The sequence below is a fragment of the Stegostoma tigrinum genome, chromosome 8 (assembly GCF_030684315.1).
Source record: "Stegostoma tigrinum isolate sSteTig4 chromosome 8, sSteTig4.hap1, whole genome shotgun sequence".
Taxonomy (NCBI): domain Eukaryota; kingdom Metazoa; phylum Chordata; class Chondrichthyes; order Orectolobiformes; family Stegostomatidae; genus Stegostoma; species Stegostoma tigrinum.
The window spans coordinates 100,293,487-100,321,115 of record NC_081361.1 but is presented as its reverse complement, the minus strand read 5'-3'; the positions used below and the strand labels follow the sequence as shown (position 1 = coordinate 100,321,115).

The 27,629-nt window shown below is 45.5% G+C and overlaps 1 protein-coding gene across 4 annotated transcripts in view; it reads left to right on the top strand.

The window, feature by feature from the left end:
• Positions 1 to 27,629, top strand: part of LOC125456638 (collagen alpha-1(XXIV) chain) — a 373,921-nt gene that overhangs the window by 307,269 nt on the left and 39,023 nt on the right. For all 4 annotated transcript variants that reach the window (XM_059648175.1, XM_048539953.2, XM_059648174.1 and 1 more), the window contains 6 exons: positions 1,838 to 1,894; positions 7,163 to 7,216; positions 10,511 to 10,564; positions 11,550 to 11,603; positions 23,380 to 23,433; positions 26,434 to 26,541. In XM_059648175.1, the coding sequence (XP_059504158.1) occupies positions 1,838 to 1,894; positions 7,163 to 7,216; positions 10,511 to 10,564; positions 11,550 to 11,603; positions 23,380 to 23,433; positions 26,434 to 26,541 (381 nt within the window). The remainder of the gene's footprint in view (positions 1 to 1,837; positions 1,895 to 7,162; positions 7,217 to 10,510; positions 10,565 to 11,549; positions 11,604 to 23,379; positions 23,434 to 26,433; positions 26,542 to 27,629) is intronic.

Sequence of the window (27,629 nt, the reverse complement as noted above, 5' to 3'; positions counted from 1 at the left end):
TATTGCCCATCCCTAATTGCCCAGAGGGCAGTTAAGAGTCAACCAGAGTGGTGTGGGTCTGGAGTCACATGTAGGCCCGACCAGGTAAGGATGGCAGTTTCCTTCCCTAAAGGACATTAGTGAACCAGGTGAATGTTAAAAATTTCCAAAAAGTAATTACATCTGTGTCAGTTGGACCAAGAAGTGTGGCGAGAGGGTGTAGGAATTCCCAAGGCATCCAAACTCATTCTGGGGCTAAAATGCTTGATTCTTTCTTTCTGATATTCATCATGAGTTTATTCCAATAGCTGTTGTGATGTCTGATGTAATGTAGCTCATGGCTTTTATGACAGAAAAACATTGCTATTCTTCTGTTGAAAGTACATTGGCAGCCTCCTGTGCATTTGTCACGTAACTGACCCCCCCCTCCCCCATGGTGAACAACAGAGAAAAGTAAAACTTCTCTGCTATTGAGCCAGGTTTCAATCTGGAATCTGGCTCTTTTCCCGTTATTGTGAACAGCTGGGATCATAACACAACTCGCCTTTGTAGATTGCCTTTAATGTAGTGGAACATCATAAATCACCTCTCAGGAATGAAAATGAAATGAAATTTGACACTGGATCATGTAAGGAGATGTAACAGTGACTGGACAAAACAGGCTCAAATAGATTGGCTTCAAGAAGCATCCTAAAGGATGAATGAGAGGTTTCAAGAGCCTGGAGGACCATAAGGCCATACGAAACACGCCTCTTATACACACCCTGCCATTCAATAGGATCATGGCTGATCCCACCCTCCTCACGTCCACTCTCCTGCATTTTCCCCGTAATCCTTGACACCCTGACTGATCAAGAACGTTTTCAGCCTTAAAGGACTCTGCCCCCACAGCTCTCTGTGGCAAGGCATTCCAAAAACTCCTAACCCTGTGGGAGAAGATGGAGAATCAGAAATTCTCGGAAGTTTTGAGCTTACAGCCCAAACAGTGGAGAGCACAGCTGCTGTTAATACAGCAGAGGTACCTGGGACTGCCCAGAGATCTGCTGAAACTCTTAGCTGAGCCAGCTGATGGTCTGATTTCAGCAGCAAACTGACTATAATAGGATGATGGGGAAACATCAGTGAGATTTCCTGACAGCAATCTTTCATCTTGGTATTGGCCTAGGACTGGTATCATGAGGCGAAGGATGCCCACACAAAATCTTTGGCTGAAGATTGGCTCAGTAAATGCAGACTATATTGTAATTCAAAGCTAGGTACATGACATTGGGAAAGATATATGATAGTCTCCAACAGACTCCACTTAAGAGCACCAAGTTCCCCTCCGAACCACTCACCATCCTGACTTGGAAGTATATCACCGTACCCTCACTGTCACTGGGTCAAAATCCTGGAATTCCCTCCCTAAGGGCTTTGCGGGTCAATCCACAGCAGTTCAAGAAGGCAGCTCACCCACACCTTCTCAAGGGCAACTAGGGATGGGCAGTAAATACGGGCCCAGCCAGTGATGCCCACGTCCTGCAAATGAATTGAAAAAAGTACACATTACCATGAGAACAACACATGAGAACTGGTGAGCCCTTACAAGGAACAGTCCTTTCTCATTCTGAAGGGACTGATCATATCTCTTAATGTCAGTTAAGTCTTTCAGGCACTAAGTGCCTTATACTACAGTCTACACTGCAGCATTATGCACTGACTGGGGCTGTTCCCAATTTGGCCTGATGTTCTCAGTCAAAATCACAATAACATTTAATAGAAAGTCAAAGGTGGCTTTTGTCGCCACAGCACAGACCCTTCCTGTTTGCTGTGAGTTATCACTGACCTCAGTCTGTGCCCCTTTTTCTCTCATTTGTAGGGCTATCCAGGAGATGACAGCACTGAGATTGGACTCCCTGGGCCTCTAGGTGAACCAGTAGGTGATGCTTTTCATAGCAAATCATGTTAATACTGTAAAACTATGGTTCAATGTTGTCTTACTGTCTGTTCCTTCTCTGTACGTGAATTTTGTTGGAGAGATTTAACAGATTTGCCGATGTGGACACATGTCAGGTTCCCAACAGTAGTAAGGTGTGAGTTACGACTGAGTCTGTCAAATTCTTGGCCAGGCTTGCCACTTGGGAAGGAGAGTTTCCCACAGAGCAGAGTGTGGTGGAGAGCGGAATTCAATCGAAGATGGACTCTCCCAATCGTTCACAGTAAAACCCTCATATACTCCTAGATTAGACAATGTTGGGTGGTCTTGTACAGGGAAGAGAGATATTGTCAATGGTTATGGACCAACAGAATGATACAGCACAGACAGAAGCCACTCAGTCTCAATGCTTGTGTCAGCTGTTTGAAAGAGCTCTCCTATTAATCCCTCAGCCCTATAATTCCATCCATTTCGCATTTCTATCCAATTCCATTCTGAAGGTTATTACTGAATCTGTTCCTACCACTCTTTTAGGCAAAGTCTTCCAAATCTATACAACATTCCCTTCATCTGCCTGCTCGCAAACCTGTGCATCACATTGACCTTACATCCCAGTGAAGGCAGAGGGAGTTTATTTAAACTGGGTTTTGTTTTGCAATTTTTGTGATATGTGTGAGCAAATAAATACAGGCAAAGGAGGAAAAAAAACAAAATTGACAAAAAAGCAACTTTCTGAATCAGCGTGTGCTCAGTGAGGTCAGAAAGTGCTGGAAAAGCTCAGCAGATCAGGTAGTCTTTGTAGAGAGTGAGGAAAAGAGATCACATTTTAGGCTGCTTCTGTTCTGAGAGAATGACTTTGGTAACAATTACTTCTCAACTGAAAGTAATTCAAAGGAACATTACAGTCAGGGCTCAGTTGGAAATGATTGAGGTGTTCTCAATAATTGGCACCAATTTACTACAAAACTCTTTCAATAACCATCTTCTCAAGTAGAAATTTTCTAATGAACTCATCCAGAGATGTTATTGCACAGCTCTGGAACAAATGGGATTTGAACCTCGGTCTTGTGGCTCAAAGGTAGGGATACTGTCACAAGGGCCCTTCACCTTATCAATGTAACACTGACTTTTTAAATCTTTTTGCAAATTTCCTTTTAAGAGATTATAGAAGTGAACTTGGAGGCTATATATCAAGTTCACTTCATATAGACTTATTTCCTCAAAACAAATCTATTAAAATGTTTTGCTTGTGAGATAACCCTATCAATTCACACCATTCCAACTTTTCTTCCTTTGTGAATGGATCATCTACTTTCATCAAAACTAGTGTTAATGAAAACCAGGGCTGAAGTAACGCTGAGATCTCAGCACTTATTTAGATGGGCTGCTTATTTCTTTTTTCCTCTTGGATGGGGTGTAGGCATCCCTGGAAAGGCTAGGAGTTGCTGTTTATCCCTAATTGCCCATGAACTGAGGGGTTGCCTCTGCCATCTCAGAGGGCAGTTAAGAGTCAACCGCATTACTGTGGGTCTAGAGTCAGACCAGGTACAGATGGCAGATTTCCTTCCTTAAAGGACATGAGTGAATCAGATGAGCCTGTTTTGACAATCAATGATCACTGAGACTTGCTTTCAATTCCAGAATTTCAGTTGAACTTAAACTCCACCATCTGCTGTGGTCGGATTTGAACCCATGCCCCAGCACATTCACCTGAATCTCTGGGTTACTAATCTCAGCACATTACCGTTAACCCACCATGTCCCCTTTCACTAAACCTTTAACAGTGTGACTTGAGAACTTGCAGACTCATGGCAGGTATGTTTGAGTGACTGTCTCTGATGATGACCAATCAGATTGTTCAGCTTGACTACCCAAATGCCCCCAGATTTTGGGCAAATTTGGATCTTTGCTGAGTTAGTCATGAAATTGAAACAAAGGATTTTGCACAGACAATGGAACAGTACTTCCTTTCATACTAACTTATACTGATAGGGTGAGATGAAGAGAAGTAGCTCAAGTGGAGTGCAATGACCAACATTGCTTGGTTAAACAGGCTGTTTTGTGCTGGAAACACTATACAATTTGGTACAGAGGGTCCCTGATTCAGAAACATCTAACTTACAAATGCAGTCGCAATTAAAGATTTAATTTTAACGATCCACCCTACAAATATTTCCAGTACTTATTATCAGCCCCTGTGTAAATCCTGAATTGAGTTCTGATTTGCATACAAATCAACTTGTGAACAGACTCCAGAATGAAATGTGCTGATAACCCAGGACTGCCTGTATATTTGCTTGCTGGATCCAGAAAACACTGGCTGATTTGGTACAGAACTTATTCAACCATTCAAATGAAATGTGATCAGAATGATTCCACTCTTCAACAGAAGAGTCAGTCAATAGCCTGAAGGGAGTGACTTCCCACCTTTCTCCTAATTTGTTGGTTTTCTGATCTCGAGCCAGTACTTCCCCATGAATGTTCTGTCAGTCAGCAACGTGGATTAGCAGGCATCAGGAATGGTGGTTTGAGACCATTTGTGACTCTGTCTCACTGAATACCAGAACCTAGTGCCTCAGTGAGATTGTGTGAATCACCATGAAAAGCAGATCAAACTGATTTTCTGTACACAACAATTGACCTGAAGTCAAGTTTCAAATTGTTGATAAAATCCTAGATATTCTGAAAGAAAGCCAGAAATGTAGGTAAAACATGAGAGCAGAAACAGAAGGTAAATGTTTTTGGACCAGGTGAGTGTTCTTTACATCAACACACAGGGTACAACAAACAAATTCATTACCTTTGCTAAATCCTCCACTACCACGTCCTGGAAGTTACCATTGGCTGAAATGGACGAGCAACATAAACACAGTGGCTAGAAGAGCAGGTCAGAGGCTAGGAATTTTGCAGCGAGTAACTCAACTCCTGGTTCCTCAAAGCCTGTCCACCACCTACAAGGCACAAGGCAGGAGTGTGATGGAATACTCCCCACTTGCCTGGATGAGTGCAGCCCCAACAACACTCAGGAAGCTTCACACCATCCAGGACAAAGCAGCCCACACTTGATTGGCACCACATCCACAAATATTGACTCCCCCCATCACTGACGCTCAGCAGCAGCAGTGTGTACTATCTACAAGATGCTCTGCAGAAATTCACCAAAGATCCTCAAACAGCACCTTTCAAACCTATGACCATTTCCATCTGGAAGGACAAGGGCAGCAGATACATGGGAACACCACCCCCTGCAAGTTCCCCTCCAAGCCACTTACATCCTGACTTGGAAATATATGACTATTCCTTCACTGTTGCTGGGTCAGAATCCTGGAATTCCCTCCCTAAGGGCATTGTGGGTCAACCCACAGCCGGTGGACTGCAGTGCTTCAAGGCAGCAGCTCATCACTGCCTTCTCAAGGGGCAAACTAGGGACAGGCCATAAATGTTCATGATGCCTACGTGCCTGAGTGAATAAAAAAAAGTATTAAAAATAATTGGCTCCAGCACTGATCCCTGTGCCAAATCCACTACTTACAGTTTGTCATCCTGAACCTGCTCCCCTTCTATCCCAACTCTCTGGCTTCTATTATTTAGCTGATCCTCAGTTCACGCTAATACCGTGGACTCTTGTCATATTTAAACAACCCAAGGTGTGATACCAAACACCTCCTGAAAATTCTAACCACTGCCTCCCCTTTATCTATCCTACTTATTACCTCCTCAAAGAATTCTAATGAATGTGTCAGCCATGATTTCCCCTTTACGAAGCCACATTGACTCTGTGTGATCCTCGTCTGTATTTCTAAATGCCCTGCTATTTCATTCTTGACAGTGGACTCTGACATTTTCCCAACAACAGCCATTAGGCTAACTGCCCTATAATTAGCTATTTTTGTCTCCTTCCCATTTTTAATAATGGTGTTACAATGGCAGTTTTCTAATCCTCTCTGATTATTCCAGAATGTAAGAATTCCTGGAATGTTGCAGTCAGTGTATACACTATCTCTGTAACTACATCCTTTGATATCCTCAATTGTATCCCAACAGGTTCAAGAAATTTATCAGGTTTTAGTCCTAATGGTTTTGCTGGCACTGTTCCTGTTGTGATAGTTATTTTGTTTATTTCCTCTTAGTTTGCCCCTGTGATATTTATCTGTGTATCCTCCATTCCCACCATACTCATTGCATTTGTTTTTGGCTCTAAGCCCCTTTATAATCTACTTCCAGTTGCTCTTCTTTCCCTCCTTAATTGACACATAAAACATATCATTTTCCAGCTCCTTTCAGTTCTGATGAAGAACCATACTGGGCTCGAAAAATTAACTCTGTTTCTGTCTCCACAGATGCTTCCAGACCTGCTGAGTTTCTCCAGATTTATTTCATATTCCCAGCATCCACAGGATTTTACTTCTTTCTTTTCCTACCATTTTTATCATCGATTTCCTTTTGACTTTAGTTTTGCTCAGTCTCCTTGATATCAAGAGCTGTCACTGTCTCACCTCACCTCTGGAATTCAGCTCTTTTGTCCATGTTTGAATGAAGGCTGTAATGAGATCAGGAGCTGAGTGGCCCTGGCAGAACCCAAACTGGGCGTCACTGAGCAGGTTATTACTGAGCAGGTGCTGCTTGGTAGCTCTGTTACTGACACCTTCCATCACTTTGCTGACGATCGAGAGGAGACTGATGGAGCGGTAATTGGCCGGGTTGGATTTGTCCTGCTTTTTGTGTACAGGACATACTTGGGCAAATTTCCACAATATTAACTGAAAGAACTGTGGATGCTATAAATCCTACAGCCCTCCGGACTCAATATCGAGTTCAATAATTTTAAGGCCTGAACTCTCCCACATCCCAGCCCCCCACCCCACACACCAGGCCTTGTTACCACATAGCCTGCCATTACACACCCCCCGTTGTTAGTCACTAACAGTCTCCATTAACAACTACTCACCCTCCCAGCTGGAGTATTATCAACTCTTTTGTCTGTCCAACTGTTGTTCTCTCTAAGGAAGGGTCACCAGACCAAAATGATTTACTCTGATATTTTCCTTCATAGATGCTGCCAGATCTGCCGAACTTTTGCAGCAACTTCTGTTTTTCTTTCCAATTTTGTCAGTATTGTAATTGTATTGGGACAGCTTGGCCAAGGGAGTAGCAAGTTCTGGAGCACAAGTCTTCAGTATTACTGTGATATGGAAGTGATTTCATCCCAAGTGATTAGGTGAAACTTTGGTCTTTATGGAATATAACACAGACTGCTCTCCGTTTCAGGGTCCTGTAGGTCCTCGTGGAGATAGTGGTGAGCCAGGAGATGAAGGATTCAAGGTAATTTCTTTATATTGTTCTAAATTCTAGGACCTAAGATCAGACTGAGACAAATGGGATGCTGGTTGGAGCAAATTGTCCTTTGGAGCTGGAATGTAGTTTGTGGGTAAAATCTACTCAGTGGCTAGCATTGGTCATTCAGAGGAAGATTACAACGAAATGCAAAAAGACATTGCCCCAGATCTTTTGGACTTTGAACAGTAAGACTTGTTTCCAAAGCTGCACATCACGACCTCGCGATGGTCGTGAGCTGCTGATCACATGGGAATTATTCAGGAAACCTGACCTTCTGACAGGAAATTCCCCTGCTCCGAGAACGTCACTGACTCTGAGTTGAATCTGGAGGTTTTGGACAGTTCCAAGGGACTTTGTAAAACAGGAAATGTTAGACAGGAAACCCTCAGCCTAATTCCTGAGTAACCATACAACTGACGCCCCCCCCTCCCTGACAGTCGCTCACACAGCACTCCTCACCTCTACCCACCGATACCCCCAGGATCCAACACAACTACCATCCCCACAGCCTACCCAACCACCCATTGACCTGGCAGGACTAGCCTCCCTAAACCGATGACCCTTCCCTGGCAGGCTCTCGCCATCTAATGACTTTTGCCCCCTTGGAATGACCTGACTAACACCACACCCTTCCCCAATCTGACCACCCCTACTGATCCACTTGCCACTGTTACAAAATGGAAGTTGACCCTCCCCCCACCTCAAGAACTAACATTGAAACACCCAAAGAGGAGCAACTTGCCCTATAATTTGTAAAAAGAGTGTGAAAATGTGATGTAACCTGCCTTTCAGCAACTTCTAGCGGTTAAATAAAATAAGTACCTGATACTCACTTTACAATCAATAAATAACATAGAACATAGAACAGTACAGCACAGTACAGGTCCTTTGGCCCATGATGTGATGCCGAACTTTTACCCCAAACCTAAGGTCTATCTAACCTCCACTGCTGCCTTATACTGTCATCCATTTGCCTGTCTAATAGCCGCTTAAATGCCCCTAATGAGGCCGACTCCACTACCCTCTCCGGCAATGCATTCCATGCCCCTACCACTCTCTGAGTAAAGAACCTAGCTCTGATGACTCCCCTATATCTACCTCCTTTCACTTTAAAACTATGTCCCCTCATAATAGCTACCTCCATCCCTGGAAAAAGTCTCTATCTGTCCACTCTATCTATACCTCTGATAATTTTGTACACCTCTATCAAGTCACTTCTCATCCTTTGTCATTCTAAAGAGAAAAGCCCTAGCTCTCTCAACCTTTCCTCATAACACTTTCCCTCCATTCCAGGCAACATCCTCGTAAATCTCCTCTGCACCTTTTCCAACACTTCCACATCTTTCCTCTAATGAGGCAACCAGAACTGGACATAATACTCCAGATGTGACTGAACCAGGGTTTTGTACAGCTGGAACATAACTTCATGGCTCCTGAATTCAATTCCTCTATCAATGAAAGCTCTCAGAGAACTGTGGACATGAACCCCAAGATCCCTGTGCTCCTCCACACTGCCAAGAATCTTTCTGTTAACCTGTATTTTGCTTTTAAGCTTGTCCTCCCAAAATGACAATTTATTTATCCAACTCTAACAGTGAGCAAATTAATTAAACTATTAATAAACTAAATAACTCTCTTCTAACTGCGAACTGTTCCCAAATAAAGCAAGGTTCTAATGGTATGCTGTTCCAATAAATACAAGTCCACTTGTATTTTTAAAAAATTGTCTCTCGAAATTACACCCAGGCTACATGTCTTCCAGAATGTTCTATGCCTTTTCCAACAAATTTTCTGCCAGGAATGCCTTCCCCATTGATTCTTCTGTCAAAAATATTAACTCATCATGCTGTTGGTACCATTGGCATTAGGATGGTGCTTTTCCAAGATGTAGAGGAGGCTGTAATAGCCAGGGGTTCTCTATTGAGATCTGAGGGCTATTAGCTCTGGCAGATGGCAGTTAGTTCTCTGGGGTCTTGCCCAACTGCCCCCTTCTTTTTTATGCCCTTGATGGCATATCAATATTTCTTACAATAGGATTGGTCCTATGTTGTCAAAACTGTCAGACTTAAATTTAATATGTTTTTGGTATCAAAATGCCTGGTTCAAATTGATTGGATAAATTCAAAATCTTGTTGTCTTAGGACTGCTGCTTGGCCAACTAACTGTATGGCATTTTGATATGAATGTTTCAATTCAGGAGCTCTCTGTGCCCTTGCAAACTTTCAAGCTGCTGTTCACAGTCATCCACTTTAAATCTCTAAGCACACCATCTTTTAAAGGGACCATACAATGCCTCGTTCCCCCCACCCACCACCCCCCAAGAATTTTACAAACACCAAATTCTAACTTCGTGCCTCCCGAGCCACAAGCACTCTCTACCCAACTTTGCAACACCGCTCCACCCATCCTTCAGCTGTTGGTATCAGAGAAGTTGCATAGAAGAACTGTAAGGTGACAATGACCGAGAAGGGTTTGGAAAGGCACAACCTCTGTTCCCAGAGGGGAAAAAAGGCTGAATTGAGGTATTTAAAATAAGGAAAGGGTTTGTTGGGTTAAATGGAGAGAAGTTGGTTCTACCTGTGGAAGGAACAAGAAAAAAAACTAACAAAGGAAATGATCATCGCTCACAAAGTGGTGAAAATGTGGAGCTGGTGAGCACAAGGAACGAGCCTAGGATGAGTCACAGATTCACTGAGGGGGAGGCTAGAGGTACATCTGAGGGACACTGATATAAAAACCGAAAGAACTGCGGATGCTATTAATCAGGAGCAAAAACAGAAGTTGGTGGAAAAGCTCAGCATATCTGGCAGCATCTGTGAAGAAAAATCAGAGTTAACATTTCGGGTCCAGTGACCGGGTTCTAAGGAAGGGTCACTGGACCTGAGAAGTTAACTCCGTTTTCTCTTTCACAGATGCTGCCAGACCTGCTGAGCTTTTCCAGCAACTTTGTTTTTGACATGCTGATACAGTTGAATGAAAGGAAGGTTCCCTCTAATTCTGTGTAATCACTGACCAATTTCTGTCGCCATGGCAACAACATCGAAAATGTGTTAGGGAGTAATCTTAGACAGGGAATCAATGAAACGCTGCAGCTCCTGCAGTGGTCTCCTAGATTGTAGCTACACTTGAGGAGTCTTCATTTGACAAGTTCTCTGAAAAGATGAGAAGAATGCTTTTTTAATTGGAATTGTTTAAATACGGATTCTGGACTTGACTGCACTATCACACATCGCACAGAGCAGCTTCTAACAGTTTGAACCCTCTGCCTGATTTCTGCAGGGTTATGCAGGATTGCCAGGACTGAGGGGAGCTGCGGGACAGCAAGGACTGCCGGTACAACATTATACACTACTTTCTGTTTGATGGGAACAACGATATATAACATGAGTCTCCCCATTGTCCCAGCTGAACATCATGTGAATTAGGAACTGAAGTGGGCCACTCGGCCTGTTCTACAATTCAATGTGATCGTGCTCAATTTGTTTGTGTTTCAAGTGCAGCCTCCTATCTGCCCCCTATTTTCGATCAAAATCTATACAGGTATCGATGACATTTTATTCTCCAGTCTTCATGATCTCCTGATGATGGGAATTCCACAGATCTGTGAAGAGAAAAAAATTCCCCTTGCCTTCATGAGAAAAGGGAGACCTCTCATTCTTAAACTATATCTATTGCCGTTGTCACCATGACAAGGAAAATCATTGCCCTGGCCCTGACCCTAACCCTATCAAAGTTCCTACTCACCCCTCAGCCAACATCACTGAGACTGAATGCTACTTGTGGGATCTTGCTGTGCGTATATTAGCTATTGTGTTTTCATGCAGAGGAATGGCATTTTAACTTCAAAGAGGTTAAGCGATATGGGCCAAAGGCAGGCAAATGGCGTTAGATCACAGGTAAACCATGATCTCATTGTACAGTGGGAGAGGTTTGAGGGGCTGAATGGCCTACTCCTGATCCTGTGTTCCCATGGAGTACTTCCTGACTGTGAAAATCTTTTTCTGGAATCTGGTATGTAAATTCCTGCTCCTCTCTCTCGCTGTCAATAATGTTATGAATATCGCCCATGTTGTGACATAATGTGGAGCTGGAGGAACACAGCAGGCCAGGCAGCATCAGCGGAGCAGGAAAGTTGATGTTTCGGGTCGGGAACCTTCTTCAGAAATGGGATCCAAAACATCAGCTTCCCTGCTCCCCTGATGCTGCCTGGCCTGCTGTGTTCCTCCAGCTCCACACTGTGTTATCTCTGACTCCAGCATTGGCAGTTCTTACTGTCTGTGAATTTAGTCCATGTAATGTTTCCCTTTCCTCCATTCAGGGAAATCCAGGTGAACCAGGAGAGCAAGGGCCTAAAGGAGAGAAAGGAAAGGAGGTACGACACACAGACAAAGTTAATGACTTCTGCTCAGCTCATGTGCAGTATTAGCTATGGTTGATGGGTAAATCTCCTGCCATTCAGTCAGTAGGATGAGGACATAATACATGTCAAACGCATTACTTGGGGTTCCTCAGGTATAATGAGACTCACAATGAGAATGTGGCGCAGTTCAGTGAGGAGTTCTATTCCTGTGATATATGTTGCAAGCTACTTCTGTGCCAATAACCTTTTTTTGAAAAACAAAAGATATTAAAACTTGCAACAACAATCATCTCCACTCCAACAGTCACGAGGTTTGGCCAGCAGCTGCAGAAACCTTGACATGCTTCAACCTGCAGTTAAATAGCACCTTTATTGACACGAAAACCACCAAGACACTTCACAGGCATGGTATCAAAGATCAGGGATTAACGAGAATGTGGAACTCAGTGCTACAATGGATGATTGAAATGATTCGAGTAAGTGCAGTTAAATATCATGTGAGGGAGAGAGGGGCAGAAGGACTCTGAACATAGAACATTACAGCACAGTACAAGCCCTTCGGCCCTCAATGTTGTGCCGACCTGTCATACCGATCTCAAGCCCATCTAACCTTCACTATTCCATCTACGTCCATATGCTTATCCAACGACGACTTAAATGTGCCTAAAGTTGGCGAATCTACTACCGTTGCAGGCAAAGCGTTCCATTCCCTTACTACTCTCTGAGTTAAGAAACTACCTCTGACATCTGTCCTATGTCTTTCACCCCTCAATTTAAAGCTATGTCCCCTCGTGCTTGCCGTCACCATCCTAGGAAAAAGGGTCTCCCTATCCACCCTATCTAACCCTCTGATTATTTTATATGTTTCAGTTAAGTCACCTCTCAACCTTCTTCTCTGTGATGAAAACAGCCTCAAGTCTCTCAGCCTTTCCTTGTAAGACCTTCCCTCCATACCAGGCAACATCCTAGTAAATCTCCTCTGCACCCTTTCCAAAGCTTCCACATCCTTCTTATAATGCGGTGACCAGAACTGTACACAATACTCCAAGTGCGGCCGCACCAGAGTTTTGTACAGCTTCACCATAACCTCTTGGTTCCGGAACTCGATCCCTCTATTAATAAAAGCTAGATCAGATGAGAAGAGGAGGTGTGAGGGGATACTCATTTGGAGTATAAACCCTAGCATGGCCCATTCAGGCCGAATGGCCTGTCGCTATGCTGTACATTCTATGGGGCTGTATGACACCAAGCTACACAATTTTGGGACAAATGGTTACAAACTTGAGCAACGAGTAAGGCTTGAACAAGCAGAAATCGGCTTCAGGAGGGGATTCCCGAACGTGTGTTTGAGCGGGTTTACACTCACTGCTCCGTTTGGATCACAAGCCCCTCTGTGCAGACCCATGCCCCACCCCCCACAGTTGGGGGTTGGCATGGTGCCAAGCTGCCATCAGCAGCTGAACTGTGTAGTAGTTTCAAAAGACCCTGATATACAACACAGAAGGCAGTTAGTGTCAGCATCAGGCAGAAGCCCTCTCCATTGAAACACCCCTGACTCCTGACCCAAGACATGGCTATGGGGCTGGAATGGGACTGGGTGTTGGGGTAGGCGAGGTGCCAATAGCAGTCCCAAAATCAGCCGCTAAAAAGAAACACTTCTGCTCAGAAAACCGGGTATGCGAGGGGACAATCTCCCCTGCTTATTTTCTGCAGAATTCCTTTCTTCACTTATCACGAGTGAGCGATGTATGGGCAGCAGCAATAAATCCCATTTCAGCGTGATGCAGTTTGGACTTCTCTGCCATGGGGAGTAGGTGGGACAGAGGTGTCCCAGACACTGAGAACTTTATCCCAAACATCTGAATACTTGGCTGCAAGGAAGTTTGTGCTCTCTTATCCTTTCATACATAATCCCTTTTAAAATAGTGTGCTCTGTCTTATCACACTGAAGGTATTTTGTTTTTCTCTTTATTAGCTACATTTTCATGTTTCATAAATCCCAGAAGCAGGGCAGCTGCAATACTCCACAAATTTATTAAGAATTGACCTGACTAATAGGTGTTAAGGTAGTTGGTATGTGTTATGGACCAGACCAGACTTCGTCAAAATATTTTAATGTAGCCTTGACCCTAACATTTTCTTATTTTAAAGACAAATGTGAAGTGTCTGTTCCAGATGCACTGTAACTGCTTAAACTACTCGAATTTCAGCAAACTAATTTATTTAAACATCGTCATTAAAATGCAACAAAAGAAAATGAAGTTTAGAATAACAACTCCGTGGCGAAAACTTAACAGAATAATAGATTCAGTACCTATTACTAATTGACTGTTCCAATATAGTAACATCCATAAACAAATCCCTTGGCAAAAGGCGAATTCAGAAATCTGATTGTCTCACATGCAACAATCAGAGAGAAAAAATGTTGAGCAAAAACTCAGAGAAAGGAGACATTTACTGCAGCTTCCAACACCATTGAGAATCCAGCAGCACCTGCTATTGAACCTTGAAGCTAAAAAATTCAAAATCCTAGTCTGTAAGAGTTGGCTACACCCAGCCAGACTGCTTCTATTGTTCCAGCTTTCTAAAAAAGCCTCACAAGCCATTACTTTACAATATAAGCTCTGTTTGTCCAGGAGATTCAGAGTCAAGTCTTCACAGAATCAGAGAATTGATTGTTTGTCACATGTACCAAAGTACTGTGAAAAGGTTAGTTTATGAGCAGATCATAGTAAGCAGGGGATGTACAGATCAAAAAGACATATACAGAAGCATTGCACAGGGCATGCGCGAGATGAGATCAACATTAGCAAGATTGGTGTTATTTGAGGTTAGCCAGCCCATTCATTAGTCTGATAACAGCTAGGAAGAAGCTGCTGGTGCATATGTTCAGGCTTCTGTATCTTCTGCCTGATGGAAGAGGCTGTAGGAGATCATTACTGGGGTGCGATGGACCTTTGATGATGTTGGCTGCCTTACTGTAGCAGTGAGTCATGTAAATGGAGTCCATGGACGGACAAGGGAGGCGCAGTTGCAGCATGGTGCACCGATGTCTACAACAGACGCCAACTCTCTACAACCTCATTGTTCCCCAACCCTGCACCGCCTGCTTCTATCTCCTTCCCAAAATCCACAAACCTGCCTGCACTGGTCAACCCATTGTCTCCGCCTGCACCTGCCCCACCAAACTCATCTCCACCTATCTGGACTCCATTTTCATCCCTTGATCCAGGAACTCCCCACCTACATCCGTGAAACCACCCACGCCCTCCACCTCCTCCAGAATGTCCAATTCCCTGGTCCCCAACACCTCATTTTCACCATGGACATCCAGTCTCTATACACCTGCACTCCTCATGCAGATGGCCTAGAGGCCCTCCACTTCTTCGTGTCCCACAGGCCGGACCAGTCCCCCTCCACTGACACCCTCATCCGCCTAGCCGAACTTGTCCTCGCCCTCAACAATTTCTCTTTCGATTCCTCCCACTTCCTACAGACTAAAGGGGTGGCCATGGGTACCCACATAGGCCCAAGCTATGCCTGCCTCTTTGTAGGTTACGTGGAACAGTCCCTCTTTCGCATCTACACGGGCCCTGCACCCCACCTCTTCCTCCATTACATTGATGACTGTATTGGCGCCGCCTCGTGCTCCCGCACGGAACTCAAACAGTTCATCCACTTCACCAACACCTTCTACGCCAACCTCAGGTTCACCTGGACCATCTCCAACACATCCCTCACCTTTCTGGACCTCTCTGTCTCCATCTCAGGCAACCATCTACAAACCAATGTCCAACTCAAGCCCACCAACTTCCACAGCTACCATGGATACGCCTCCTCCCACTCACCTTCCTGCAAAAATTCCATCCCCTATTCCCAATTCCTTCACCTCCGCCACACCTGCCCCCAGGATGAGGCATTCCACTCCCGTACATCCCAGATGTCCTTGTGTTTCAAGGACTGCAACATCCCCCCCAACAGTGATTTAGAACGCCTTCGACCGTGTCTCCCGCATTTCCAGCAACACATCCCTCGCACCCCGCCCCTGCAGTAACCGCCAAAAGAGGATCCCCCTCGTCCTCACATACCACCCCACCGACCTCCGGATACAACGCATCATCATCCGACACTTCCACCATCTGCAATTCGACCCCACCACCCATGCCATTTTTCCATCTCCACCCTTGTCTGCCTTCCGGGACTCTCTCCGTGACTCCCTTGTCCGCTCCACACTCCCCTTCAACCCCTCCACACCCGGCACCTTCCCCTGCAACCACAGGAAGTGCTACACTTGCCCCACACCTCCTCCCTCACCCCCATCCCAGGCCCCAAGATGACTTTCCATATTAAGCAGAGGTTCACCTGCACATCTGCCAATGTGGTATACTGCATCCACTGTACCCGGTGCGGCTTCCTCTACATTGCGGAAACCAAGTGGAGGCTTGGGGACCGCTGTGCAGAACACCTCCACTCAGTTCGCAGTAAACAACTGCACCTCCCAGTCACAAACCATTTTAACTCCCCCTCCCATTCCTTAGATGACATGTCCATCGTGGGCTTCCTGCACTGCCACAATGATGCCACCCAAAGGTTGCAGGAACAGCAACTCATATTCTGCCTGGGAACCCTGCAGCCCAATGGTATCAATGTGGATTTCACCAGCTTCAAAATCTCCCCTTCCCCAACTGCATCCCTAAACCAGCCCAGCTCGTCCCCGCCTGTCTAACCTGTTCTTCCTCTCACCTATCCCCCCCTCCCACCTCAAGCCGCACCTCCATTTCCTACCTACTAACCTCATCCCACCCCCTGGACTGACCTATCCCCTCCCTACCTCCCCACCTACATTCACCTCAACTGGCTCCATCCCCGCTCCTTTAACTTGTCTGTCTCCTCTACTATCTTCTCCTCTATCCATCTTCTATCTGCCTCCCCCTCTCTCCCTATTTATCTCAGAACCCTCTCCCCCTCCCCCTTTTCTGATGAAGGGTCTAGGCCCGAAACATCAGCTTTTGTGCTCCTGAGATGCTGCTTGACCTGCTGTGTTCATCCAGCTCCACACTTTGTTATCCGTGGATGGAAAGTTGGCTTCTGTGATGGTCTGGGATGTGCACACCACCCTCTGCAGTTTCTTACTGTCCTGGGCAGAGCCGTTCCCATACCAGGCTGTTATGCACCCGGACAGGATGCACTCTACGGTGCATCTGTAGAAGTTGGTGAGGGGCCTTATAGACATGGCAAATTTCCTGAGCTACCTGAGGAAGAAGAGTGTTGTTGTGCCTTCTTGACTGTCACATCTACTTGGGAAATCCAGGACAGGTCATCGGTTATCATCACTCTGAGGAGCTTGTTGCACTTCACCCTCTCAACCTCAGCTCTGTTGATATAGATGAGGGTGTGTCCTCCTTTCTTTCTGAAGTTGATGATCAGTTCTTTAGTTTTGACGACATTGAGAGACAGATTGTTTTCATTGAACCACGTCGGCAAGCCCTCTATCTCCCTTCTGTATTATGACTTGTCATTAGATATCCATCCCACTATGGTGGTGTCATCAGCGAAGATGGTGCTCATTTGGAATTTGGTAACATAGTCGTAGGTGTACAGGGAGTACACTGGGGGCAGAGGATGTATCCTAGGGGGCCTTCAGTGTTGCGGGTTGTTGTAGAGGGGGTGCAGGTACCTGTTCTCACTGATCGCGGTGTGGGGGTCAGGAAGCTGAGGATCAGTTGCAGAGGGCGGAGCTGAGACCAAGGTCACGGAATTTTGAGATCAGATGGAGGGGATAAAGGTGTTGAAGGTGGAGCTGCAGTCAACGAGCAGGATTCTGACATATGTGTCTTTTTTCAGATGTTTCAGGGATGAGTGCAAGGCTCGGGATATGGCATTGTCTGTGGATCTGTTATGTCGGTAGGCAAACTGTAGGGGATTGAGGCGGGCTGGGAGACTGGAGTGATGTGGGTCATGACCAGCCTCTCAAAGCACTTCATGGTTATTGAGGTCAGAGCCACTGGGCAGTAGCCATTAGGGCATGTTGCATGTGCTTTCTTAAGTACAGGGATGATGGTGGTCTTCCAGAAGCAGGTGAGGACTTCAGTTGAGGGAGGGAGAGGTTGAAGATGTCGGTGAATACCTTCACCAGTAGGTTCACACAGGATCTGAGTGTTCGGCCGGAGCTAGCATCCGGATTGACTCCCAGAAAAGCCGGTCTGACTTCAATGTGTCTGGGTCTGTTGGAGCAGGTATGACCGTGCCGGTGATAACAGTGCATCAGGAGCGAAATGTGTCATGGAGTGCATCAGGTGGGAATGTGTCATTGTCTGCGATCTCGCTCTGCTTCATTTTGTATCCTGTAATGTAGTTTAGGCCTTACCTTAGGCAGCGAGAGTCTGCTTGGTAGGTCTGGGTCTCCAACGTGGCCCAGTATTGTGGCCTCCCTGAAAGCTTTACGGAGTTTAGAGCTGGATTTTCTGTTCTGGGCCAGGTCACCCGACTTGAATGCTGCCCATCTGGTCTTCAGTAGGGAGTGGGTTTCCCGGGTCATCCAAGATTTCCAGTTGTGGAATACTCAGACTGATTTCCTTGGTACACATCCCTCCAGGTGCATTTGCTAACGAAGTCGGTGACGGTGGTGAACACTTTCCGCTGAACACTTGAACACGGTCCAGTCCACCGAGTCCGATCAGTCCCAGAGATGGGATTCCGCTGCCTTGAACCAGCACTTCACGTCATGAGGGACCCTCCCATTTCAGCTTCTGCTTGTGAGCTGGGAGGAGGGACACAGCGCTGTGGTTGGATTTTCCAGAGTGTGGGTGGGGGATTGAGCGGTAGGTGTCTTTGAGTGTTGTGCCAGTGCCCTGGTGGGACAGGACATGTGTTGGTCGTGCCTTGGCATCACTCTTGTGGGGTTGGCTTGGTTGAAGCCACCAGCCATGATGAGTAGAGCTTCGGGGAATTCCATCCCCAGAGTGTTTGTGGTGGTGTAAATCACATCTATCCGCATGGCATGGTGTATAGACTACTGTCAGGGTAGCAGTGGTGAACTCCCGCAGTAGGTCGTAGGGACAGCACTTTACAGGCAGGCACTGTAGGCTTGGGGATCAGTCGCTACGTCTGAGCACCAGCAATGAGATAGCACTGAGAAAGGCCATTCTGGCTGTTTAGCCTGTGCTGGCACTTTGAAAGATCTGTCACATCTCCCTCTGCCTTTTCCCCACAACCCTGTGAAACATTCCCCTTTGAGTATTTACCCAATTCCTTTTTGCAAGTTATAGAACATAGAACATAGAACATTACAGCACAGTACAGGCCCTTCGGCCCTCGATGTTGTGCCGACCTGTCATACCAATCTCAAGCCCATCTAACCTACACTATTCCATGTACATCCATATGCTTGCCCAATGACGACTTAAATGTACTTAAAGTTGGCAAATCTACTACCGTTGCAGGCAAAGCGTTCCATACCCTTACTACTCTGAGTAAAGAAATTACCTCTGACATCGATCCTATATCTTTCACCCCTCAATTTAAAGCTATGCCCCCTCGTGCTCGCCGTCACCATCCTAGGAAAAAGGCTCTCCCTATCCACCCTATCTAACCCTCTGATTATCTTATATGCCTCAATTAAGTCACCTCTCAACATTCTCTCTAACGAAAACAGCCTCAAGTCCCTCAGCCTTTCCTCATAAGACCTTCCCTCCATACCAGGCAACATCCTAGTAAATTTCCTCTGCACCCTTTCCAAAACTTCCACATGCTTCTTATAATGCGGTGACCAGAACTATACGCAATACTCCAAGTGCGGCCACACCAGAGTTCTGTACAGCTGCAGCATAACCTCTTGGTTCCAGAACTCAATCCCTCTATTAATAAAAGCTAAAACGCTGTATGCCTACTTAACAGCCCTGTCAACCTGGGTGGCAACTTTCAAGGATCTGTGTACATGGACACCGAGATCTCTCTGCTCATCTACACTACCAACAATCTTACCATTAGCCCAGTACTTTGCATTCTGGTTACTCCTACTGAAGTGCATCACCTCACACGTGTCCGCATTAAACTCCATTTGCCACCTCTCAGCCTAGCTCTGCAGCTTATCTATGTCTCTCTTTGACCTTCCTCTTTTGTCACTATCCACAACTCCACTGACCTTAGTGTCGTCTGCAAATTTACTAACCCATCCTTCTACGCCCTCATCCAGATCATTTATAAAAATGACAAACAGCAGTAGACCCAACATCAACCCTTGCGGTACACCACTAGTAACTGGTCTCCAGGATGAACATTTCCCATCAACTACCACCCTCTGTCTTCTTTCAGCAAGCCAATTTCTGATCCAAACTGCTATATTTCCCACAATCCCATTCCTCCGCATTTTGTACAATTGCCTACTGTGGGGAACCTTATCGAACGCCTTGCTGAAATCCATATACACCACATCAACCGGTTTACTCTCATCTACCTGTTTGGTCACCTTCTCAAAGAACTCAATAAGGTTTGTGCAAACATCCCCACTTCTGACCTTATGATGGGGGGAAGGTCATTGATGAAGCAGCTGAAGATGTTGGTCCTCGGACACTACCCTAAGGAACTCTTGCAAAGCTGTCCTGGAGCTGAGATTACTGACCTCCAACAAACACGACCATCTTCCTATGTGTCAAGTATGACTCTAACCACCGAAGAGCTTTCCTCCTGATACCCATTGATTCAGTTTTGCTAGGACTCCATGATGTCACACTCGGTCAAATGCAGCCTTAATGTAAAGGGCTGTCAATCTCCCCTCACCTCTGGAATTTTTTTTGAATGGGGATTTCAAGACTACGGGACATATTTTTAAGGTGAGAGGAGAGAGACTTTAAAAAGGCATGGCGGCAATTTTCTGTTTTACACAGAGTGCGGTTCGCACGTGGAATGAACTGCCAGGGGAAGTTGCGGATGCGGGTACTGTTACAATGTTTAAAAGACATTTAAGTAGTTACATGAATAGGAAATGCTTGGAGGAAATGGGCCAAATGCAGGCAGGTGGGATTAGTTTAGTTTGAGATTATAGTGGCATGGACTGGTTGGACTTCTCGACCACCACTACCGCACTCCACCCTACCCTCACAATGTACTGGGTCATGGGTCATGATCTTGTCTTGTCTCATCACGTCACACTCATCATAGTCTCTGCATCTTATTTGTATCCAGTCATTGTTCCTGTCTTCTTGGTGTTGCCCAATTGTCTGCACTATTTTCCAAGTTTTGTCTCAAATGTCTTGATTTTTCCTTTTAATTCAGATGGTATTTTTCTAGGACACAACATTCATCTGCATTTCTTTCAATTATTCTAGCCAGAGCTTATCTATTGATCAATTTCCATTCTCATACTTCCACTGTCTGATGCCACTGACTCCAGGTGCTCAAAGCTACTTAATTTCTCCGCGATCCCATTTTATTATTGGATTTGCTTCCATTGTGCTGTCAATGTGTATCAGATCACATTAGCTCACTGCCTTAGAAACAATTCTCCCCATCTCTGCCCCCCCCAGCAGTTCCTTTGCCAATTAGCTTAATCTTTGTGCCCTTGACCCTTGAGACAATAAGTTTCTCCTTATTCACCCTATTGCAAATCTTCCCGATTTTAAACTTCCATTAAATCTCCCATTAGCCTTCTCTGCTGGGAGAAGAATAACACCAGCATCTGTGTCTGCAGACTCTCTGATGCTAACCATACGCTGACAGTTAGCTGTTGCACTCATCTTCACATTTGCTGTGCCAAAGAACACAAAGTACCATGTTATTGTATATAATCCACAGTGTTTCTAACTTGTTTTAACAAAAGATAATCAGACTTAAATAGTATTTCTTGGCCGTTGTTGAATTATCAGAAATTGGTTCTAAATTTGTCAAACAAAATGACCTTTCAGTTGTATATTGTTTTTGCTGGAAAAGACACATTTTCATGTCCCTATTCAGTTTGCACTCGTTAGGACATTTCACAAACAATACCAATTCATGGGGAAAAAAATCATTATCTATGCGCTGTGAAATGAAAATGGTAGACTCTGATTGGTCGAGGCATTGGTGCAGAAAATGCATCCATTAAGGTGGATTGACAGTTAACAGCCAGGGTTTATAAGCTGATAATAATTCTCAGCACACTGCTGTCATTCAGCATTAGATATTAGTTTTCCCCTTGAACGGGTCATCTTGAGCAATGTCCTGATGAGGGCAAGATGAAAAGTTTCAACACAATGCTTGATGGAGGTGTACAAAATGATCAGAGGTATAGGTAGTAATAATGGGAACTGCAGATGCTGGAGAATCCAAGATAATAAAATGTGAGGCTGGATGAACACAGCAGGCCCAGCAGCATCTCAGGAGCACAAAAGCTGACGTTTCGGGCCTAGACCCTTCATCAGAGAGGGGGATGGGGTGAGGGTTCTCTCTGATGAAGGGTCTAGGCCCGAAACGTCAGCTTTTGTGCTCCTGAGATGCTGCTGGGCCTGCTGTGTTCATCCAGCCTCACATTTTATTATCAGAGGTACAGGTAGAGTGGTCAGCCAGAAACTATTTCCTAGGGCGGAGGTAACTATTATGAGGGGACATAGTTTTAAAGTGAGTAGAGGTAGATATAGGGGAGATGTCAGAGGTAGGTTCTTTACTCGGAGAGTGGTCGGGGCGTGGAATGAATTGCCAGAGAGGGTAGTGGAGTTGGCCTCATTAGGGACATTTAAGCGGCTATTAGATAGGCATATGGATGATAGTATAAGGTAGGGGTGGAGATTAGATAGACCTTAGGATTGGGGTAAAAGTTCGGCACAACATTGTGGGCCGAAGGGCCTGAATTGTGCTGTACAGTTCTATGTTCTAGTGTCCTGATGAGGACAAGATGAAAAGTTTCAACACAATGCATCTGTATTCAACACAGGTAAGCAGATAAAGTTTCCAGTGATAAAACAGTTCAACTCCAGTCATTGACGTGAGTGGCACAGGAGCCAGAGAGGGAGCTGAGTGATTTGTTGTGTGATCTGAGAGACACAGCATGACAGGGTGATGAAATTAATGATGAAAATACTGGAAATCTGAGATTGAAAAGACCAGAAAAAGCTGATAGACATTGTGGTGGGAGAAACCAGTTTGAGGGTTTTCACCAGATCCATGCCCACAGGCAGCTTGTGAATGGAGGAAGTTTGCACCAGGCTTCAGGGAGAGAATCTTACCTTAAGCAAGGTGGCATTTATCGTAACACAGAAATCTGGCACAAGTCACATTTATTCATCAGATAGTGTTTGTGAGACCATATGAGGAAACGATGATATCGGGTTGCATCCAGCAAGGTCTGATACAGCCCCACTTCAATCAGTACAGCATCATCAAATTGGGTGGAGCTTCATGCAGTCGACAGCCTTAACCCTTTCAGAACCATCACCTTACGCAACAATTTGGATAAATCATTGAAGGGGGACCAGTTGACGGGGTTCTAGGGAAAGAACAGTGATACAGTAGAAAAAAAACAGAAATTGCTGGAAAAGCTCAGCAGGTCTGGCAGCATCTATAGAGACAAATCAGAGTTAACGTTTTGGGTTGAGTGACTCTTCCTCAGAACTGATGGTAGCTGAGAAAATGTCAGTTTATACACAATGGAATTAATCTAATATCCCTTTCACTGAGCCAGTGCAGGGGCAGTGGGCTGAATGGCCTCCTTCCGGCCATCGCGATTCTCTGATTATGTTGGTAACTGGGGCAGGGGTAATAGTGATGACAATACAGTGAAACGGCACTAATGCTGAGCTGTCTGCAATGCTTCCAGGGTGTAAAAGGGGCAAAAGGATCTCGTGGTGATCCCGGGAAACCAGGCTTATCGGTGAGTATCCCTTTAACAGCCAAAAATATTACTCCCTTTCATTGTTCAAGGTCAGATTGGAGAATTTAATTTAATTTCTCAGATATCTCAGCTACTTATGGCCAAAATTTATACCCAGTGGCCCACTTCCAGCCTAACTGTTCGACGTTCATTTGTGGGACATGGGTGCTGTTGGCTGGGCCAGTGTTTATTGCCAGTCCCTAGTTGCCCCTTGAGAAGGTGGTGGTGAGCTGCCTTCTTGAACTGCTGCAGTCCATGTGCTATAGATAACCCCACAATGCCTTTAGGGAGGGGATTTAAACTATCAATGTTCTCCAGGTTGTAGTGTGTAAAAATGCAGAGCTCAGCAACACTTCCAGCCCTCACATCACTGAATGATTCACCTCATCACGTTGGCGGCCACAGTGAAAGATGTCTTCAAGTTTGTCACCATTACTAAACCAGCAATCTCATTCAAAGATCCATGGAGGACAGAGGGTGTTTTACCTAAAAGCTCATTCACAGATGTAGGCATCAGGGAAGTGGCCAGAAGCTGTTGCCTTGACTCCCTTGTCAAGGTGGTGCAGATGCTCCTTCTCAACAAGGGAGTGGGAGTGTCGTTATCATTGATCATAGGATCCCTACAGTGTGGAAACAGGCCCTTCAGCCCAACAAGTCGACACTGACCCTCAGTGTATCCCACCCAGACCCCTCCCCCACCCAATCTACACATCCTTGGACATTATGTGCAATTTAGCATGGCCGATCCACCTAGCCTGCACATCTTTGGACTGTCGGAGGAAACCAGAGCACCCGGAGGAAACCCACGCAGACACAGACAGTCACTCGAGGAGGGAGTCGAACCTGGGTCGCTGACGCTGTGAGGCTGCAGTGCTAATCACTGAGCCATCTTGCTGACCCGCATTACTGAACTTGATTCCAGAGGCCCAGGCTAATGGCCGGGGACCACTAGTTCAAATGCCAACAATGCAGCTAAGGAATTTAAATCCAACTAATTAAATGAGAATGAAGTAAAGAAGTGTGGGTCAGATTTTACACTCCCCCTTTTGATAGGTTTGAAGACAGCAGTGCCAGTAAAACCCCAGAGGTGGTCCCTCCGCTTCCTGAACTCTTACAATTTGGGGAGAGACATAAAAACTAGGAGCAGGGGTAGGCCATTCCACCCTTCGAGCCTGCTCCATCTGTTCGAATCTGACAATCTAATTCAGTCCCCTGTTCCCACTTTCTCCCCAGATCCTTTGAGCCCATTGACCCTAAGAACTATACCTAACTCCTCCTTGAAAACATTCAATGTTTTGGCTTCAACCTCTTTCACTGCCTCCCCACTCCAGGTGAAAACGTTTCTCCTCAGCTCATTCTGAAATGGACTAGGAGAGGCATCAGACGACCCTTCCCACCTTGGCCCTATTGAAGCCATTAGCACTAGGATATACCCAGTGATGGGGCTGGAGATGGGGTTGGAGGTGGAATTAGGTAACATGGTCCACACCATGTGAGAAGCTCTGGAAGATTAGGAATGGGCAGTAGAGTCTTGGAGTTTCAGTCTAAACTGGTCCAGGCTGACCATGGTGCCCATTCAGGTGGTTCCAAATGCCCGCATTTGGTCTATATCCCTCCGAAACCCTCCCCATCCATGTACCTATCCAAATGTTTTTTTAAATGTTGCTTTTGTACCTGCCTCAACCACATTCTCTGGCAGCCCATTCCATACACACACCACTCTCTGCGTGAAGAAATTGCCCCTCAGGTCCTGCTTAAACCAATCCCCTTTCACCTTAAAGCTATGCCCTCTAGTTTTCAATTCCCCATCCCTGGGAAAAAAAGACTATATTGCATTCATCTTATCTATGCCTCTCATGATTTTATACACCTCAATATGGTCATCCTTCGTTCTCCTACATTCCAAGGAATAAAGTCCTATCCTGGCCAACCTCTCTCTCAGTAACTCAGTCCTACTAGTCCTGGCCACATTCTTGTAAGTCTTCTTTGCACACTTTCCAGTTTAACTGTGTATTTCCTATAACGGGTTGACCAAAACTGTACACAATATTCCAAATGCAGCCTCACCAATGACTTATACAAACTGTAACATAATGTCCCAAATCCTATAGTCAATGCCTCGACTGATGAAGGCCAGCATGCTAAATGCCTTCTTCACCACCCTGTCCACCTGTGATCTGCTTTCAACAAACTATGTACTTGTACACTCTCTGTTCCACAACACTCCTCCAGACCCTAACAGTGACTGTAGAAGTAAATGCTGGCCATTTATGCATCCACAAATGAAAGAAAAAAGGGCAGCAGAAACTTAGGAACACCATGCTCCCATGCAAGCCACTCTCCATCCTGACTTGGAAATATACCGCCGTTCCTTCACTGTCACTGGGTCAAACTCCTGGAATTCCCTCCCTAAGGGCATTGTAGGCCTACTATGCCAGAAATGTGAAATCATCAGATCTTATTGAATGGTGCAGCAGGCTCAAGGGACCAAGTGGCCTATTGGTCTTCTTAATTTAATTAACCCTTCTGGACTGGGACGGTTCAGGAAGGCAGCTCAGTGCTATCTCTCTGGATGGGTGAAACACGGTGACCCCACCACTTGCAAAGCTATTTGCTGATCAGTGACACTTTGACACGAGGAATCGGAAGATGAAATGTGGGATGCAAAGGAACATCTTAAAGGAAGTAAAATGATGATGAAGAAGTGGTAAGGTCAATAGATCCACTCCCAGCTCCAGAACGTTAGCCCACACTGATTTGTTTGAACTTTCAGCTAGTTACCCTGCAGTGGCAATTTGTCGGTCAGTCTGCCGTTGATTGTGTGACAGGAAAGAGGTGGCATTGTAAACTATACCTGCAGATACTCAGAGAGAAATTGCAGCCGTCTGTTCTTGAGAGAATTTGAGGTGGAAGACCGATAGCTGCATCTTCTCCAGCCTCCCGTCTAACGGCAGAGCAGATTGTTTAAAAACATCCCTGTTTCTTTCTCTCATTTTCCAGGGGATCACAGGACCACCTGGGAAAAGAGGAGTGGCAGGACAGCCAGGATTGAGGGGAAAGCCTGGGAATGTCGGAAAGCCAGGAATTCCTGGAAGTCCTGGGCGACCTGTAAGTATGCCTCCCGTTTCATATCCCTGTGAATCATTAACACATTTTGTTTGGGAATGCCGTGCTGGACAAGACAAGGGATCTTTCAAGGGAGAAATGAGCACTTCCCATTCCAGGAAATCCATTACAACACCAGGTACTCCCAGGACACGTACATAGAACACAGTATTGCACAGGATCAGGCCCTTCGCTCCGCCATGTCTATAATGACCGTGATGCCATTTTGAACTAATCCATCTGCCTGCACATTGTCCATATCCCTCTATTTTCTTCCTGTTCATCTGTCTGTCGAAACAGCTCTTAAACATTGCTATACTACCTGCTTCTCTCTGGCAGCACTTGCCAGGCACCTAACATCCTCTGTGTATAAAAAAACTTGCCTCACACATCTCCCTTAAACTCCCCCGCTTGCCTTAAACCTATGCCCCTAGTATTAGACGTTGCTACCTTGAGAAAATGTCTCCAATTATGTACCGTATCCATGCCTCTCTTAATTTTATATACCTGGGTTCATCCTGCAAAAAGCAACACTTTTCATTGTAATGACTAACTCACAGTGTACAGTTCCCTCAACAACTTTTCTTTTAACTTCTCTCATTTTCTTCAGGTAAGAGGGATTGCCATGGGTACCGCATGGGCCCGAGTTATGCCTGTCTCTTCATGGAGTGCATAGAACATTCCTTGTTCCAGTCCCATTCCCCATCCACAACTCTTTCTCTGATACATCAATGACATCATTGGTGCTGCTTCCCTCTCTCATCGAGACTTGGAAAGCTTCATCAATTTCGCCTCCAATTTCCACCCCGCCCTCACTTTCAATTGGCCTATCTCTGACTCCTCCCTTCCCTTCCTTGACATTTCTGTTTCCATTTCTGGGGATAGACGGGCCACTAATATCCATTACAAACCCACCGACTCCCACAGCTACCTGGACTATACATCCTCACACTCCACTTCCCGTAAAGACTCCATACCATTCTCTCAGTTCCTCCGTCTCCGTCGCATATGTTCAGATAAGGCCAACTTCGACAAGGGAGCCTCCAAAATGTTAACCTTCTTCCTCAACTGAGGATTCCCCAGCTCCGTTG